Raw genomic sequence first — 17,319 nt, 5'->3', positions numbered from 1 at the left:
GTAAAGTGCAGTACATGTATCTATCATATATGGCAACAACATACTAAAACGGCAATAGCATTCACATAGTATAGGCTTTTTTTCTTGAGAAAACTTTATTCTCAGAGCTATTACTGTACTAGCTAATGAGATGTACTACATAGCTATGATAAGAATTCTGTTATATAAGTCAAATGCTGTGCAGTCATTGGTAGACTCAAAATTAGCAGTCACATCTCTAGATTACTACTTTATAGTAACTGATGACTTTTTTTAGAGAATTATTTTCTCAAAGGGGTTTCTTGTCAACTAAACACCCTACAGTGCCCTACTAAAAATCCTACTAATTAAGTCACATCTTAGCTATCTACTCATATAATTGTTATGGCGATTCAACCACATTTCTTTTCTCTTATTTTTTTCATACTTATAGGTTGCTCTCATTTTACTCTGAACAGAGAATACCATACCCTAATATAGTAATGGAAGATACATTTTCTATTTTCCTTCCAAAAGAGGGCTTCTCAGAGGCCTCTATGGTGGCTCGCTTGCATTGATATAAAAGGAAACTGTCACTTGCAACAATAAAATATCAAAAGAAAAATATACCCTCTATTTTTCTTCTATTTTATCTGCTTTTATCATAAAAATAAACAATATTCCACCATCAGCTATTATTCTCCACCCAGTGAAGAAAGCATTGGTAGAGTATACTGCACCCGTAGAGAGGTATCCATAACTTTGAAAAGTTATAGATTTTCAATAAATTGAAGTTGGGAGATAGGGGAAGCCAGTACCCCAAAGTTTTGGAGGGGGGACATAAGGGCCGAAAGTGAAAAAGCAAAAAATACTGAGCTTCTGTAAGCTATTTTCCAATATGTGGGCGTAGGCATCTATATGAAGCATGAAGGTTACAAGTAGAAAAGCAGCAACTTCAAGGTGGCATCATATAAAATTGGGGGTGCCATCATAAGCTAATAAGAAAAAAATCTCTTACCAGATGCAAAGGCAACATCCTTATTCCGCCCCAAAAATAAGAGTTGGGTTAGCCCCTCCAGTTTTCAATTTTTTTAAAAGTCAGCAGGAGACGCGTTGACGCATCAGTAGGGGGAGGACTTAGGAAAAAAAAATTAAAGTAGGCTCCAAACATTCTTTTTTTCATTATACAAAAAACGAGCATAATTCAGCATTGAAGTAAGCAGAGAATTTGGCTAGAGCAAAGGAAAGAATGTAGATCATGCATAACTAGGCAAAGGATGAAAATAGACAAGAAAAAAAAAGGAATATAAGAGCGAGCTTTAATTTATTTCCCTTTGTCGTTCTAAATCTACTAAACAGGAATTACAGCGGTGTACTGTATACCAACGATTTGATATTGAACGGTTAAATGAACCACTTCACAAGATTAACAGCAGCCTAATTAACAGATAGTGTTCAAGATGGGGCTAAGTCGGAATTGATGCAATTTTACTATTATCTATTAACAAAATAGATACAATAGAAATTGAAAAAATAGTATAATAAAAAATGAACATTGATAATATAAATATCGAATTTAAAAATAAATTAATTTTTGAAAATTTTTATAAACTTTTATAATACTTATTTAAATGAATAATAATGATTAACTCTTAAAATAAGGTAAGGGTTTTTTAAAAAGATTATTATTTATTACAATTTATATAATTCAGGCCAAATAAAAAACGAGATACTCTCTCTTACATATTCAAAAGAGATTAATTTGCTCTATTTTTTTAGTAATTTAGCTAAGTAACTTTTCTATAATATTTCCTAAGTTCATATTTCCAGCATTACATATGTAAAACTTATTTGTTCTTTTTTTTTTACTCACCTTCTTATGACCTTCTACTTCTACGTCAGATTCATCCTTGCCACTACGCCTCTTACTCCTCTTGTGTAACGCCAGCTCTCATCCCAAAAATGCGCCAGTAATTTCTGAAAAAAGTGTAGTTTAGAATGTTGGCAGCATAAGTAATCTTTTTTTTGTCCTTCTAAATTAGTTTTTATTTTTTTAAACAAAAATATCCTTCTTTTTTTCCTTTTTTATATTTATGTGAACATACATTATCATCTATATTGACATAAATAAAATAATCTGAGTCAAATAAATTATTTATTTTATTTTCTATTTTTTTGTTAATAATATCTATAACTTTTATATCTAGAAAATATTCACATTCTAATTTTAACATATTATTTAATTCTATTTTTTAATTATTTTTAATATTATTTTTATCTAAGGGTAAAACTTTATTGAAACAGACCATGTTATGTTATTGTGATTACTTTTTTATAATAAAAAAAATTCAATTTTTAGAAAAAAAAGTAATGGAGTTTGAAATTATTAATTCGATAATTAAATTTAATAGCTATTTTCAAATTACTACCAATAATGACAAATCTATTGGTGTAAACTAATATAGAGCTAAACCGATAAGCCCTCGATGTGACGACATTGTTAACACAGAGCAGTAAAAAAAAACAGTAGGTACAGTATTTCGGGTGTAACAACCTTTGTTTTTTCCCCTTGACTAATCTTGCGAATCAGTCTACAAAGATTGACAGCCAAGGGATGAACCAACATGAATATACTACTAATAGCTAACTACAGAGCTGTGCAAACGAAGAAAAACCAAACCAACGGTGTGCTGTCATTGCCGGCTTTCCTGACACACTGCTTTTGCTTTGCTGCTTTTGTTTTCGACGACGAAGTTTCAACAAGATTCATTAGTCAATGCTCAACAAATTGGAGAGGCTCGAACATTTCAATTCTCAATGGCTAGTCAGTAATCTGCAAAACGATCGACGATTACGGAAGTCCTGATGCTGACATTGTGGATAAAAGAAGGTAAGAAGCCAAAGCGGTTTTGCTACAGTATATTCTGCATCTATGTTGGGATCGCGTTTTTTGGATAGAAACGTGCACACACGATATATACATGCACACACACGATATGCGCACACACTATATATATACGCACGCATATGATATGCGCACACACAATATATATATGCACGCATATTATATACGCACACACACGATATGCGCACACACACAATATACGCAGACGCACTTAATATACACACACACAAAATACGCACAGCCAGAAGATGAAGCAGCTGCTGGATATGGCGACTACAATCAGTGATGCAATATACATATATGCTGTTTGGAGTGTTGGATACGACTGTGGGCAAGGGGTTATGCTGGATTGATGTACTCCCTCTGCCACCGCTATGGAACGTCACTATCATCAACGGAACGACCGATCTGTTACTCAATGAAATGAAGCACGAACTTTACATTTGCTGCGATTTATGTTCAAGCAATCGCACATGGATGCGGGGATATCGGCCAACGATAGTAATCACAAGTGTACTCAAAGAATTATTTACCAGAGGAGGAATAGAATGGAAATTGGTAAGTTAATTTATAAATGGGGATAGATCATAAAATGAATATAAAGAGGAAAGAATAAAGATCGGAATTCAAGGGTTATTTTGACGACGGAAATTGGAGTTTTGGGGGAGAGAAAGTGTATTTTTGAGGATGGTATCCATGGCATTAGCCTGTTGAATCATCTCTCGTACTTGTTGTGCAGTATTTCGTATAGTGTCTGCTTCTCCACAGTTGATCATCGATTCTCCAACATGACGTTCGATCGCTGTGATCTTCTTCTTTAATGTTTTAAGTTCAGCTTCCAATTCGTCCTTTGGTGTAGGTTCGGATACTTGCTGTTGGTGCTGTGATATTTGGATAGGTGTGCTCGGTGATGCTGATGTTGGTGAGCGGGTGTTGATAAGTCCTTGCCAATGTTCTAAGGATGGGCAAACTTTTATTGTCGAAACCTTTCTCACTGTAACAAGAAAACGTTCCAGTAGGAACAGGTGCTTGCAACACATCTTGCTATCTTTGAACTTCTCGCATTCACAATGAATGATTCTGCTGTTCTCAATGAGCACCTATCCCATATAATAGGAGTATCAGATTATAGCTTGAAAAATGCTGGAAACCTAGAAAAATATAATGATAATCAATACATACGTCATACTCTTTTCTCTGGGTGGTGAAGGAAGCAACCTTATAGTGTATATCTGACACTACTTTTACCATGTGTTGTAAGTCTGCTTCGCTGTAATCGACAGCTTTCAGTTCATCTGACCGAAATGAATGCTCGGTCTTGCTCATACGCCCAACGCCTGCCCACAAACGCTCGACTTCTATGCTAATATCAAAAGCAACATCGGATGTCAAGACATAGATCAAGTAGTCAAGATGATGGACCCGTTTCTGTTGCAAATAGATAGTCTTCAGCTGGTTGTGCCAGGATTCAACGTAATTATTCGTGGCTATATTGGTGAACACTTCAGGCTCGTGGCATGTACTCCAGCGGGTATATCCATCACTATTAAATGTATCTACCCAATGTGCTCGGAAATAAGACGCAAATGATGGCTGCTTCACGCCATACTCGGAAAAGAAGGTATGTAAAAGGCGATGGAATTTTTCCATGTCCCTTTCGTACATTAGTTCTTGTAACTGTAGCTTGATGCGCGTTCGTTCTTGATGAGCGTCGCTTCGTCCATAAGCAGTAACTTTCTCTTGGACATGCTTCATCCATACACGCATGACATGCCAAAGGCAATGCTGGATCTTGCAGTCTGGCCACACCATGGTAATTGCATTATCCTCTGCATAATCCTGGTCAATCGTGATGCCTTGAGGACTAACACCGTATTTAACAAGAGGATCGGATGACTTGTCATCAGTAATAAGGTAGGCGACAGGGACACCACGACCAGCAATTGGATGGCGGATAACCATAGTATACAGAACGCCATCTCCATATTGAGATACATCGTGTGTTGCATCGAGAGAGATATGCTGCCCAGCATTCACTAGTAAATGCATCTGCTATGGAGCAACAAAACCAAAACCAAAGCTGACAGCGGAAAGCAATTGACGGCCAGTGTCATCAGCATATAACCAGACATGATAGCCCTTATGTTCGAGATCTTGTAGCCAGTATTTGACGGAAGTAAAATCGTCCTTGTCTTTAGCACACTCCTCCTGTCGAAATTTATAAAAGATGTTATAAACATCAACGGTGTGGAGATATGTGTCTCTCTTGGTGCTTTCAAGATGCGCATGCTCACGTTGTAAGTAAGTGCGCACCTGACGGACGTTCTTGTATTTTTTTAATTCCTCAATAATGCGCTCCTTTAAAAGTATCAACTTTGGCAAATATTTGACATCTTCAATGGTTCCAGGAGTATGCCCAGTATGGTCGTTGACATACTTGAACTTTACAGTGTCACGGTCGCTCATGTAGCATATGACCTTGAGTTGGGCCTTACATCCGACTTGCTTACTTTGTTGCTAGATAGGACGGATCTCGGTAATTCCACGTCTGTTGTCACTGGTGGCATGGCGATGGCACTCATACTGCTTTGACCAAAATATGGTGGAGGATTTCTGTCTTTTTCTACTACCAGCTTCGTTTTCTTCTATTGTATATAAGTAGATGCCTTGGACACTATACTTTCTTATTCTTTTCTTACCATCGTCAATCGTGATAGTGACTGTCGGCTGCATAGTCTCTTCGCTCTCCGTAGCGACACTGGACTCTCTTCTAGAGATGATTTTTTTGAACTGGTCGCTTTTATAGTCCCCCTTATATATCCAACGTTCGCCTGTTTCTTCGGGTTGACGTAAGATAATATCTTGGTACTTGGAAACGGGGCACGAACTGGGGCGTTGGCTGACAGAAATAATAACAGGGCTCAGTAGCTCTTCATCGTCGTGATAGTTGTTAGTGTTGTTGTTGTTGTCGTTGAAGTTATTATTGCTCATTTGGAAATGGCGAATGTCAAAGGAATTGGCTCAAAAGTAAATACAAAGTCAGGCAACTATATGCAGTAGTGCTCGAGTAATACAAAAACACGTTTTAGCTGCTTCGAAATGCTATGGCATACTCCTATCCCTCATATCGGTAGTATGGTATTTTTCTACTAATCTTTAATTTAGTACACTATTTCATGTAAAGTATTTTTTATTGACCTTTTCTATCCACAATCCAAAATTTTATAGAACACTTCGATCTTCACGTATCCGCTCACTTACAGCTGAGAGCACGCTATATGTATACGTAGTAATAGATCACAGTATACCACTTAAATATTTAACTATCCCCTTTCATAATTGTATATAGGTAGGTCAACTGATCTGCCCTATTCTATGTGCGATCGCTCAATCGTTTGATATATGGCTGTAAAAAGCATGATGGTGCTTTATACGTAAGGACGAATATAAATCAACACGAATGTAAAATGCTTCCTTTCATTTAGTGACAGATCAGTCGTTCCGTTGATGACAGTGACGTTCTATAGCGTTGGCAGAAGGAGTACACATCAATCCAGCATAATCCCTTGCCACAGTCGTATCCAACACTCCAAACAGTATATACAGTATGTATATTGCATCACTGATTGTAGTCGCCATATCCAGCAGCTGCTTCATCTTCTGGCTGTGCGTATTTCGTGTGTGTGTCTGCGTATATTGTGTGTTCGTATATCATATGCGTGCGTGTATATATCGTGTGTGCGCATATCGTGTGTGTGCATGTATATATCGTGTGTGCGCGTTTCTATCCAAAAAACGCGATCCCAACATAGATGCAGAATATACTGTAGCAAAACCGCTTTGACTTCTTACCTTCTTTTATCCACAATGTCAGCATCAGGACTTCCGTAATCGTCGATCGTTTTGCAGATTACTGACTAGCCATTGAGAATTGAAATGTTCGAGCCTCTCCAATTTGTTGAGCATTGACTAATGAATCTTGTTGAAACTTCGTCGTCGAAAACAAAAGCAGCAAAGCAAAAGCAGTGTGTCAGGAAAGCCGGCAATGACAGCACACCGTTGGTTTGGTTTTTCTTCGTTTGCACAGCTTTGTAGTTAGCTATTAGTAGTATATTCATGTTGGTTCATCCCTTGGCTGTCGATCTCTGTAGACTGATTCGCAAGATTAGTCAAGGGGAAAAAACAAAGGTTGTTACACCCGAAATACTGTACCTACTGTTTTTTTTTACTGCTCTGTGTTAACAATGTCGTCACATCGAGGGCTTATCGGTTTAGCTCTATATTAGTTTACACCAATAGATTTGTCATTATTGGTAGTAATTTGAAAATAGCTATTAAATTTAATTATCGAATTAATAATTTCAAACTCCATTACTTTTTTTTCTAAAAATTGAATTTTTTTTATTATAAAAAAGTAATCACAATAACATAACATGGTCTGTTTCAATAAAGTTTTACCCTTAGATAAAAATAATATTAAAAATAATTTAAAAATAGAATTAAATAATATTTTAAAATTAGAATGTGAATATTTTCTAGATATAAAAGTTATAGATATTATTAACAAAAAAATAGAAAATAAAATAAATAATTTATTTGACTCAGATTATTTTATTTATGTCAATATAGATGATAATGTATGTTCACATAAATATAAAAAAGGAAAAAAAGAAGGATATTTTTGTTTAAAAAAATAAAAACTAATTTAGAAGGACAAAAAAAAAGATTACTTATGCTGCCAACATTCTAAACTACATATTCTTAAAAAAAGAAAAACATAAACATTACCATTAAAAATCAATAAAAATTATAAAGTTGTAAATAGCAAAAAAATAAAAGAGGATATTAAGAAGGTCATTAAGAAGGTGAGTAAAAAAAAAAGAACAAATAAGTTTTATATATGTAATGCTGGAAATATGAACTTAGGAAATATTATAGAAAAGTTACTTAGCTAAATTACTAAAAAAATAGAGCAAATTAATCTCTTTTGAATATGTAAGAGAGAGTGTCTCATTTTTTATTTGGCCTGAATTATATAAATTGTAATAAATAATAATCTTTTTAAAAAACCCTTACCTTATTTTAAGAGTTAATCATTATTATTCATTTAAATAAGTATTATAAAAGTTTATAAAAATTTTCAAAAATTAATTTATTTTTAAATTCGATATTTATATTATCAATGTTCATTTTTTATTATACTATTTTTTCAATTTCTATTGTATCTATTTTTTTAATAGATAATAGTAAAATTGCATCAATTCCGACTTATCCCCATCTTGAACACTATCCGTTAATTAGGCTGCTGTTAATCTTGTGAAGTGGTTCATTTAACTGTTCAATATCGAATCGTTGGTATACAGTACACCGCTGTGATTCCTGTTTAGTAGATTTAGAACGACAAAGGGAAATAAATTAAAGCTCGCTCTTATATTCCTTTTTTTTCTTGTTCATTTTCATCCTTTGCCTAGTTATGCATGATCTACATTCTTTCCTTTGCTCTAGCCAAATTCTCTGCTTACTTCAATGCTGAATTATGCTCGTTTTTTGTATAATGAAAAAAAGAATGTTTGGAGCCTACTTTAATTTTTTTTTCGTAAGTCCTCCCCCTACTGACGCGTCAACGCGTCTCCTGCTGACTTTTAAAAAAAATTGAAAACTGGGGGGGCTAACCCAACTCTTATTTTTGGGGCGGAATAAGGATGTTGCCTTTGCATCTGGCAAGAGATTTTTTTCTTATTAGCTTGTGATGGCACCCCCAATTTTATATGATGCCACCTTGAAGTTGCTGCTTTTCTACTTGTAACCTTCATGCTTCATATAGATGCCTACCCCCACATATTGGAAAATAGCTTACAGAAGCTCAGTATTTTTTGCTTTTTCACTTTCGGCCCTTATGTCCCCCCTCCAAAACTTTGGGGTACTGGCTTCCCCTATCTCCCAACTTCAATTTATTGAAAATCTATAACTTTTCAAAGTTATGGATACCTCTCTACGGGTGCAGTATACTCTACTAATGCTTTCTTCGCTGGGTGGCGAATAATAGCTGATGGTGGAATATTGTTTATTTTTATGATAAAAGCAGATAAAATAGAAGAAAAATAGAGGGTATATTTTTCTTTCGATATTTTATTGTTGCAAGTGACAGTTTCCTTTTATATCAATGCAAGCGAGCCACCATAGAGGCCTCTGAGAAGCCCTCTTTTGGAAGGAAAATAGAAAATGTATCTTCCATTACTACATTAGGGTATGGTATTCTCTGTTCAGAGTGAAATGAGAGCAACCTATAAGTATGAAAAAAATGAGAGAAAAGAAATGTGGTTGAATCGCTATAACAATTATATGAGTAGATAGCTAAGATGTGACTTAATTAGTAGGATTCTTAGTAGGGCACTGTAGGGTGTTTAGTTGACAAGAAACCCCTTTGAGAAAATAATTCTCCAAAAAAAGTCATCAGTTACTATGTAAAGTAATAATCTAGAGATGTGACTGCTAATTTTGAGCCTACCAATGACTGCACAGCATTTGATTTATATAACAGAATTCTTATCATAGCTCTGTAGTACATCTCATTGGCTAGTAATAGCTCTGAGAATAAAGTTTTCTCAAGAAAAAAAGCCTATATACTATGTGACTGCTATTGCCGTTTTGTTATGTTGTTGCCATATATGATAGATACATGTACTGCACTTTACAGCACTGTAGCTACAATATTGCACCTTCTAGAAGTCTTAATCCACCTTAAATAAAGCTACTTTTAGTGATTTTTACATATCCTCTTAAGTAATGTCCAAAATAAGCAATGTGACTGTCTTCAGTAAAAACATATTTAGATGTATATACATCATCTGTATATACCTACAAAGTTTTATAGCAATAGCATTAATAATAGATGAGCTATGATCTATAGAAGGAGAGATATTTAAGGATGGAGTAACTAAAAAACACCTATATACCAACGCAAAGTTTTGAAAAAACTAAAGCATATATGTCTGCTGTTGCTTAGTCCAGGAAAACGATTAGCCGTCGGGAAAACCAATTACCTATCTATTTCCTTTTTAGGAAGTCACGTGATCTAAGCCACTTAGTAAGCCCCCGGGAAAATGTTTAGCTGTCGGGAAAACCAATTAACTATCTATTTCCTTTTTAGGATGTCACGTGATCTAAGCCACTTAGTAAGCCACTGAGCCACCGGGTAAATTCCTACAGTCACCCCTTGGGGGCTTAGTAAGTGGCTTAGATCATGTGACTTCCTAAAAAGGAAATAGACAGTTAATTGGTTTTCCCTGATGGCTAAACGTTTTCCCAGGGGCTTGCTAAGTGGCTTAGATCACGTGACTTCCTAAAAAGGAAATAGACAGTTAATTGGTTTTCCCAACGGCTAAACGTTTTCCTAGGGGCTTACTAAGCGGCTTACATCACGTCACTTCCTAAAAAGGAAATAGATGGTTAATTGGTTTTCCTGATGGCTAAATGTTTTCCCGGGGGCTTGCTAAGTGGCTTAAATCACGTGACTTCCTAAAAAGGAAATAGACGGGTAATTGGGTCCCCGACAGCTAAACGTTTTCCTGGACTAAGCAATAGCAGACATATATGCTTTAGTTTTTTCAAAACTTTGCGTTAGTGAAGTGGTCTAACGCACTAGCCTTATGTCCTACCTTTGGTAGAAGGCGTGAGTTTAAATCCCCCTTTTGCCAAACTTTAGTATAAATTTTTTTTGAAAAACTAGTTTTTGCTATGATCTAACCAATTCTGATTATTTTCATATAAATAATATATCATCAGATGCAGCTTTTTGTCCTCGTTCCAATAAGTATAAAAGCATATATTTTTATATAGTAAGTCTATAGATGATCCTATTGCTTATACATTTATAGTATTATACTTTTTAGATATTTAAAGAGCATCTGTAGTAGTATAATGTAGAGTAAACTTAAAACTATTTGTTTTATTTGAAACGAATGAGTATCTGATAAGATATGAGTACTTGATGATAGAAAATATCAGTAGTTGATAGATAAGACTTCAGTAATAAAAATACTTTCATATACCCAAATTTAGATTGTGACTTTTATTTACAGAATAAATAGGAGCTGAATTTGAATTATGTATCATACATTTATAAGGTATAAATACAATATCTTTTTGAGAATTCTTTTTTTTCTTTAGTCTTCCCAGTTTCCTTACGAGAAAAAAATAAACTGGACCCTTTACACTATTTACATCTACTACATCTACTCTTTCTCCTACCTATATCTAAATACCTATATTCAAACACTTATACACATATACAACTATATCTCTATACATAAAACAAACTATTACAAGGTATTCTTTTAAAGGAGAGTTAAGTATAAAAGTAAAGGTACTAACTAGTTTATAATAGTATGCCAATCTACAACAACATCCCTACACCTACTAAGCCTTACTTCTTAAGTACTGAGGCCTGTATTCAGTATCTATATGAAGAAGGCATTTTTTACCGTAGTATGAAGTGCCTTAACTATGACCGAGATATGCCTCTTTCTTAGTCTAGAGGAGCAAATGGCACTCCCCCATGTACTAGCTGTAATTTGGAGTGGACTGTTCGGACTCATTCCTTTTTTCAATACCGGAATGTACCTCCACATGTTGTCTTACAAATTAGTTTAGAATTGTTAATTAATACTAGTGCTACTAATATTATTAATAAGACTAAACTAACTTGGGAGACAGTTCGCCAGATAAGATATGATTACTTTCAACTAATTATTGAAGATATAGAGAGTATATTCAAAGGTACACTAGGTCAAAAAAGTGTCCCAATGATTGGGACATTTGGATACTTTCTCTTTTTCCTCTTGATATACTGAACCAATCAATGTGAAACTTGGTATATTAAATGGTGTGAATATGCACAAGCGGACTTCAAAATAATATAATGATGGGCGGAGTATTAAAGGAGTAGGAGCTATTTTCTTTAAAACTATCATTGGGACACTTTTTTGACACTTTCAAAAATCTTCATGTTTTATTAAGGTACAATTAATTTTTAGTATGATGTCTATAATACTTTTGCTTCTATAACTTGCCGCACTCGATTAGGCATAGAGTTAATGTATTTTTGGCACTCTGTTGCATCAATGCTATACTAGCATTTACCAATTCTCTGGAACAGTTCATCTCTATTTGATGCTGGGGTAGAATACTTATTTATAAGCATCCTTTTCAATGTAGACCACATGTTTTTAATTGGATTGAGATCAGGAGACTGTGCAGGCCACTTCATAACTTGGAATGCTTGCTGAGACAGCTAGTCCATAACAACTTTTGACTTATGTTTGGGATCATTATCTTACATAAAGATGGTCTCATCCTTATTCATATTATAGTGGTGTAAGGATTCCATCAGGTCAGACTCCAGAATGGCTAGGTAATCGTTCTTGTCCATATTCTTGTCGCTAATGTCGCATATATAGCCAACACCATCCCAGGAAAAGCAGCTCCAGAATATGATTCTTCCTCCATCATTCTTTACTGTCTATCTAACATAGTTTCTTGTCAGCCTTATATTTGGATCGCACCATACATAAACGACACCATCACTTCCAAAACGATTGATTCTTGTTTCGTCAGACCAGACCACCTTTTTCCAATCTTCAATAGTCTAGTGCTGATGCTCTTTGGCCCACTTAAGTCGTTCCTTTCTGTTTTTCTCACTAATGGCTGGCTTCTTTGGTTTCTTGAAAGCCTTAAGGCTACTTTTACGTAGTACATTTCGAACTGTTTCTGGAGTTACCGTGGTGCCATAGTACTGTTGAATATATTTAGAGCGTTGGGGAGCATTCTTGAGGTTACCAGACTTGAACTCTCTAGCCAAAAGTTTCCTTGTATGCTGTCCCAGCTTTGAAGGTCTACCATTCTTGGTGGTTCCTGATACAGTAACAACGTTTTTTCGAATTCGTTGGATAGAGCTTTTGCCTATACCCGTTGCTTTAGCAATCTGACGTATAGATAGCTTCTTCTGTAGGCCTTGGACAACAGACTGGTGCTGGGCAGCTGAAAGAGGTTTCATCTAATGATATCTCATAAGGTTCTGTACTGTGACTTCACCAAAAGTAGAGCAAATGATATGTAACTGACATTAAATGAAGCAGAAAAGGTGAAAGAGAAAGGATCATAACATAAACAGTGGAGTGTCCTTGTTAAAAATCTTTTTTGTGGCTTGAAATTAAAACTCCTGATAAAGTGTCAAAAAAGTATCCGAATGATAGCTTTATACAAAATGGCTCATGCTCCTTTAATACTCCGCCCTTCAGTTTTGTTTTCTAAAGTCCGCTTGCATACATGCCCAGCATCTAGTATACAAAGTTTCACACTGATTGGTCCACTATATCAATAGAAAAGTGAGAAAGTAGTTAAATGTCCCAATCATTGGGATACTTTTTTGACCTAGTGTATATATATTTCTCTTTCTACTTTGATTATTGTATTTTATAACTAATAATAATATAGGTGAACCAATTAGTGGCCCAGGAATTATTGTAGAGATCGACGAATCGAAGTTTGGCAAAAAGCCGTCCGCCAATGGTATTAGTAGCCACGTTAAAGGTGTTTGGGTTTAGGGGGCAGTAGAACAGACACGAGAAAGACATATTGTGATGGTGAATATAGACCGGTGGAACCGCCCTACATTAGAGCACTTGATCCAAAAGTATATCCTTCCTGGATCAATCATTTACTCTAATGGATAGACAGCCTATAATACCCAACGGTTAGAGAGGATGGGTTATACCTATCATATGGTGAACCATGAGCTATATTTTGTTATTCCTGGTACACAAATCCATACCAACACTATTGAAGGTAACTCTTGAAAAAAAATATTCTCCTTTTATATAATATCTAATACTCACTTTTAGGTAATTGGGGTGGGATAAAGCAGCTCATTACCCGGAACTATAGAACTAAAAAGCTAGTTAAGAAACAGCTTTTTTGGTTCATTTGGCAAAGGCGGTTTGCTGATGATCTATGGAATCATTTTCTCCATATTATAAGGGAATCATATTTCATAGATCCTAGTGATCAGCAGCTACCTTTTGAGGGTAGTACTGATGATGCGGTTAGGCTCTTAGAACCTTTCTCTGAAGTACCAGTAGAAGAAGGAGATGATCTAGACTAAGAGGAGGGTAATATAGACCCCCTTAACCTTGAAGAGGAAAGAGAAGAAGCAGAAGAAGTAGAAGAAGAAGAAGAAGAAGATGACGAAGAAGAAGATCAACAGCAACAAGAACAGCAAAATAGGGCCCTTCTTAATCTGCAAAGACAAAGGGTCCTACAGTATATAGAGCGTCGGGATGAAAGGAGACGGCAGCAAGAGTAGCAACAACAATAAGAACGCGAGCAACAACAACAACAACGTAGACAGCAACAACGCCAGTCACAACAGCAGTATGAGCAGCAAGAGCAAAGGCAACAGCAACAACACTTACAGATGCAGCAGCTTTTACAGCAACAACAACAGCAAATAACACAGCTGCAATCGGAATTAGAGCAAAAAGACCAACAGGTCTAACAGCAGCAACAGCTCTTACAGCAGCAATGGCAGTTGATTTTTAGCTAAATCAGCTATATATATAGCAACATCAGCAACAAGCACAACAAGTACAACAAATAAGTAATAATAACATTATTACTATTATTAGTAATGAGGATTAAAATAGTAGTAATGAGGAAGTTAATATAGAAGATTAGCCTTATTTTCCTTCCCTTCTTCTCTCTTTTTCTCTACTTTTATTCCTTCCTCCTTTTCATTCTCTCTCTACTTATACTACCTTGCAAACCCTTTTCTATCTTATCTATTCTATATTTTACTCTTATATAAATATCACTCTATTATTTCTATCTTATACATGTTTATAGTAATATAGAAATAAGTAACAATTTTTTTTTCAAATATGACCTATTTCTCTAGCTGAGAGTATTGTCTATATGTGACTCTATATGTAATTTTTTTCCCACACTCTAGAAACATTTAGGTAAGTCAGAAATAAGGTTTATACTTATTGACCACTGAGGGATTGGAATCCTTGATCTCCTGTTTCTAAAGCTGATGCCTTAACCACTTTCACACCTGCCTTTCTATATATGGTAGTCGAGGAGAAACAGTCACTTTTTGAGGAAAAGCAGTCACACCGGGTAAATTCTTATGGGCACCTGCCACCAAGCCACTGGGTAAATTCTTACAGTCACCCGCTCAGTAGTACATCTCATTGGCTAGTAATAGCTCTGAGAATAAAGTTTTCTTAAGAAAAAAAACCTATATACTATATAAGGTAGTCAGAGACATTATGTGACAGCTCTTGCCATTTTAGGATACAGGTCCTAATATTCAACAGTAAATGTGGTTTAATTTTGGAAGCTCTATCTAAAGAATTCAGCTTATAATGGAGCTTTGCCTAAAAGTTACTTAGTCCGCCTAAAAATTTAGGCCCTAAAATTGAAATCTTTTGATAATTCTTTTTGTAGTATATAAACTGACCTTGAAATTTATATATTTAGTAGCTACAATATACATGTATATATATACCAAGTTTTATTTAGTTTATGTATATAGTTGGGAAGTTATTTACATTTATTTAATTTTAGGCGGATGAAAAACCCCATACAATAGACACTGTTCTTTAGGACACTTATAGGCAAGTGTTTGGAATAACTACCGTTATTCTAGGGTCTCGACTACTGTCTCAATGACCAGCTACAGTATACCCCCGTTAATGTCAACCCCGATAACGTCAACCCCCGATAACGTCAACCCCCGATAACGTCAACCGATTCGCTGGTACCCTTTCAAATTTAGCAGTTAGAGATTTTGCCTATTCTCTACCCCCAGTGGTCGTCAACCCTCGATATGGTCAACACTTTTGCTGGTACCCTGAGGGTTAATGTTAACGGGGGTCGACTGTACCCACGTCATCAAAAATCAAAGATTTTCTTTGACCACCCCTAATCATATTGATCATTATATATTATTTAAAAATAAAACTTGAAAATTGGATATACAAAAAAAATTAAAAATTAAAAAATTAATAAACTATTAAACAGCCTGCAATGTAGTAGCTAGTTATATCTTATTTTCTGTTTGATTCATTTTATATTCTGCATTTTTATAGTTAAAAGTCCTAAATCCTAAATTTTGAATTTTATATCCTATTTTTTATTTTTTATTTCTTTATTTTTTATTCTGTATTCTTTATTTCTTTATGCTTGTTCTTTATTCTTTTTTCTTAATTCATCATTCATTATTCTTTATTCTTTATTCTTCTTTCTTTATTCTTTATTCTATATTCTATGTTCTATGTTCTATATTCTTTATTCTTTATTCTATATTCTATGTTCTATGTTCTATATTCTGTATTCTTTATTCTTCATTCTCTTTATTCTTATTCTTATTCTTTATTCTTTATTCTTTATTCTTTATTCTTTATTCTTTATTCTTTATTCTTTATTCTTCTTTCTTTATTCTTTATTCTATATTCTATGTTCTATGTTCTATATTCTTTATTCTTTATTCTTTATTCTTTATTCTTTATTCTTTATTCTTTATTCTTTATTCTTTATTCTTTATTCTTTATTCTTTATTCTTTATTCTTTATTCTTTATTCTTTATTCTTTATTCTTTATTCTTTATTCTTTATTCTTTATTCTTTATTCTTTATTCTTTATTCTATGTTCTTTATTTTATATTCTTTATTCTATATTCATTATTCTTCATTCTCTTGATTCTTCTTTCTATATTCTTTATTCTTTATTCTCATTCTTTATTCTATGTTCTATGCTGTTTATTCTATATTCTTCATTCTCTTGATTCTTTATTGTTGTTCTTTTTTCTTTTTTCTTTTTTCTTTTTTCTATATTCTTTATTCTTTATTCTATATTCTATGTTCTATGTTCTATATTCTGTATTCTTTATTCTTCATTCTCTTTATTCTTATTCTTATTCTTTATTCTTTATTCTTTATTCTTTATTCTTTATTCTTTATTCTTTATTCTTTATTCTTTATTCTTTATTCTTTATTCTTTATTCTTTATTCTTTATTCTTTATTCTTTATTCTTTATTCTTTATTCTTTATTCTTTATTCTTTATTTCTTTGTTCTTTATTTTTTATTTCTTTATTTTATATTCTATATTCTATATTCTTAATTCTTTATTCTTTGTTCTTTATTCTAAATTCTTTATTCTTTATTCTTTATTTCTTTATTCTCTGTTCTTTATTCTTTATTCTTTATTCTTTATTCTTTATTCTTTATTCTTTATTCTTTATTCTATGTTGTGTAATTTTTATTCTTTATTCATTATTCTATATTTTAAATTGTGATTTATAAATCTTATATTCTATGTCTCAAATGTTAAATGTTGATTTTATTAGTTCTAAATTTATCTTATATTTTGTTTTACAATTATTCTCAAAAAAAA

The 17,319-nt window shown here is 33.9% G+C and overlaps 1 protein-coding gene across 1 annotated transcript; it reads right to left on the bottom strand.

The window, feature by feature from the left end:
- Positions 1–4,915: 4,915 nt before the first annotated feature.
- Positions 4,916–5,854, bottom strand: BDB00DRAFT_793828 (uncharacterized protein; the record flags this gene model as incomplete). The annotated part of the gene is made up of 3 exons (XM_053121261.1): positions 4,916–5,341; positions 5,374–5,486; positions 5,563–5,854. 3 exons carry the CDS (start codon positions 5,852–5,854, stop codon positions 4,916–4,918), a joined length of 831 nt encoding a protein of 276 aa, XP_052972142.1.
- Positions 5,855–17,319: the final 11,465 nt, after the last annotated feature.

The sequence above is a fragment of the Zychaea mexicana genome, assembly GCF_025766255.1.
Source record: "Zychaea mexicana strain RSA 1403 chromosome Unknown BDB00scaffold_269, whole genome shotgun sequence".
NCBI classification, from domain to species: Eukaryota; Fungi; Mucoromycota; class Mucoromycetes; order Mucorales; family Lichtheimiaceae; genus Zychaea; species Zychaea mexicana.
This window is presented reverse-complemented; position numbering and strand designations above follow the sequence as displayed.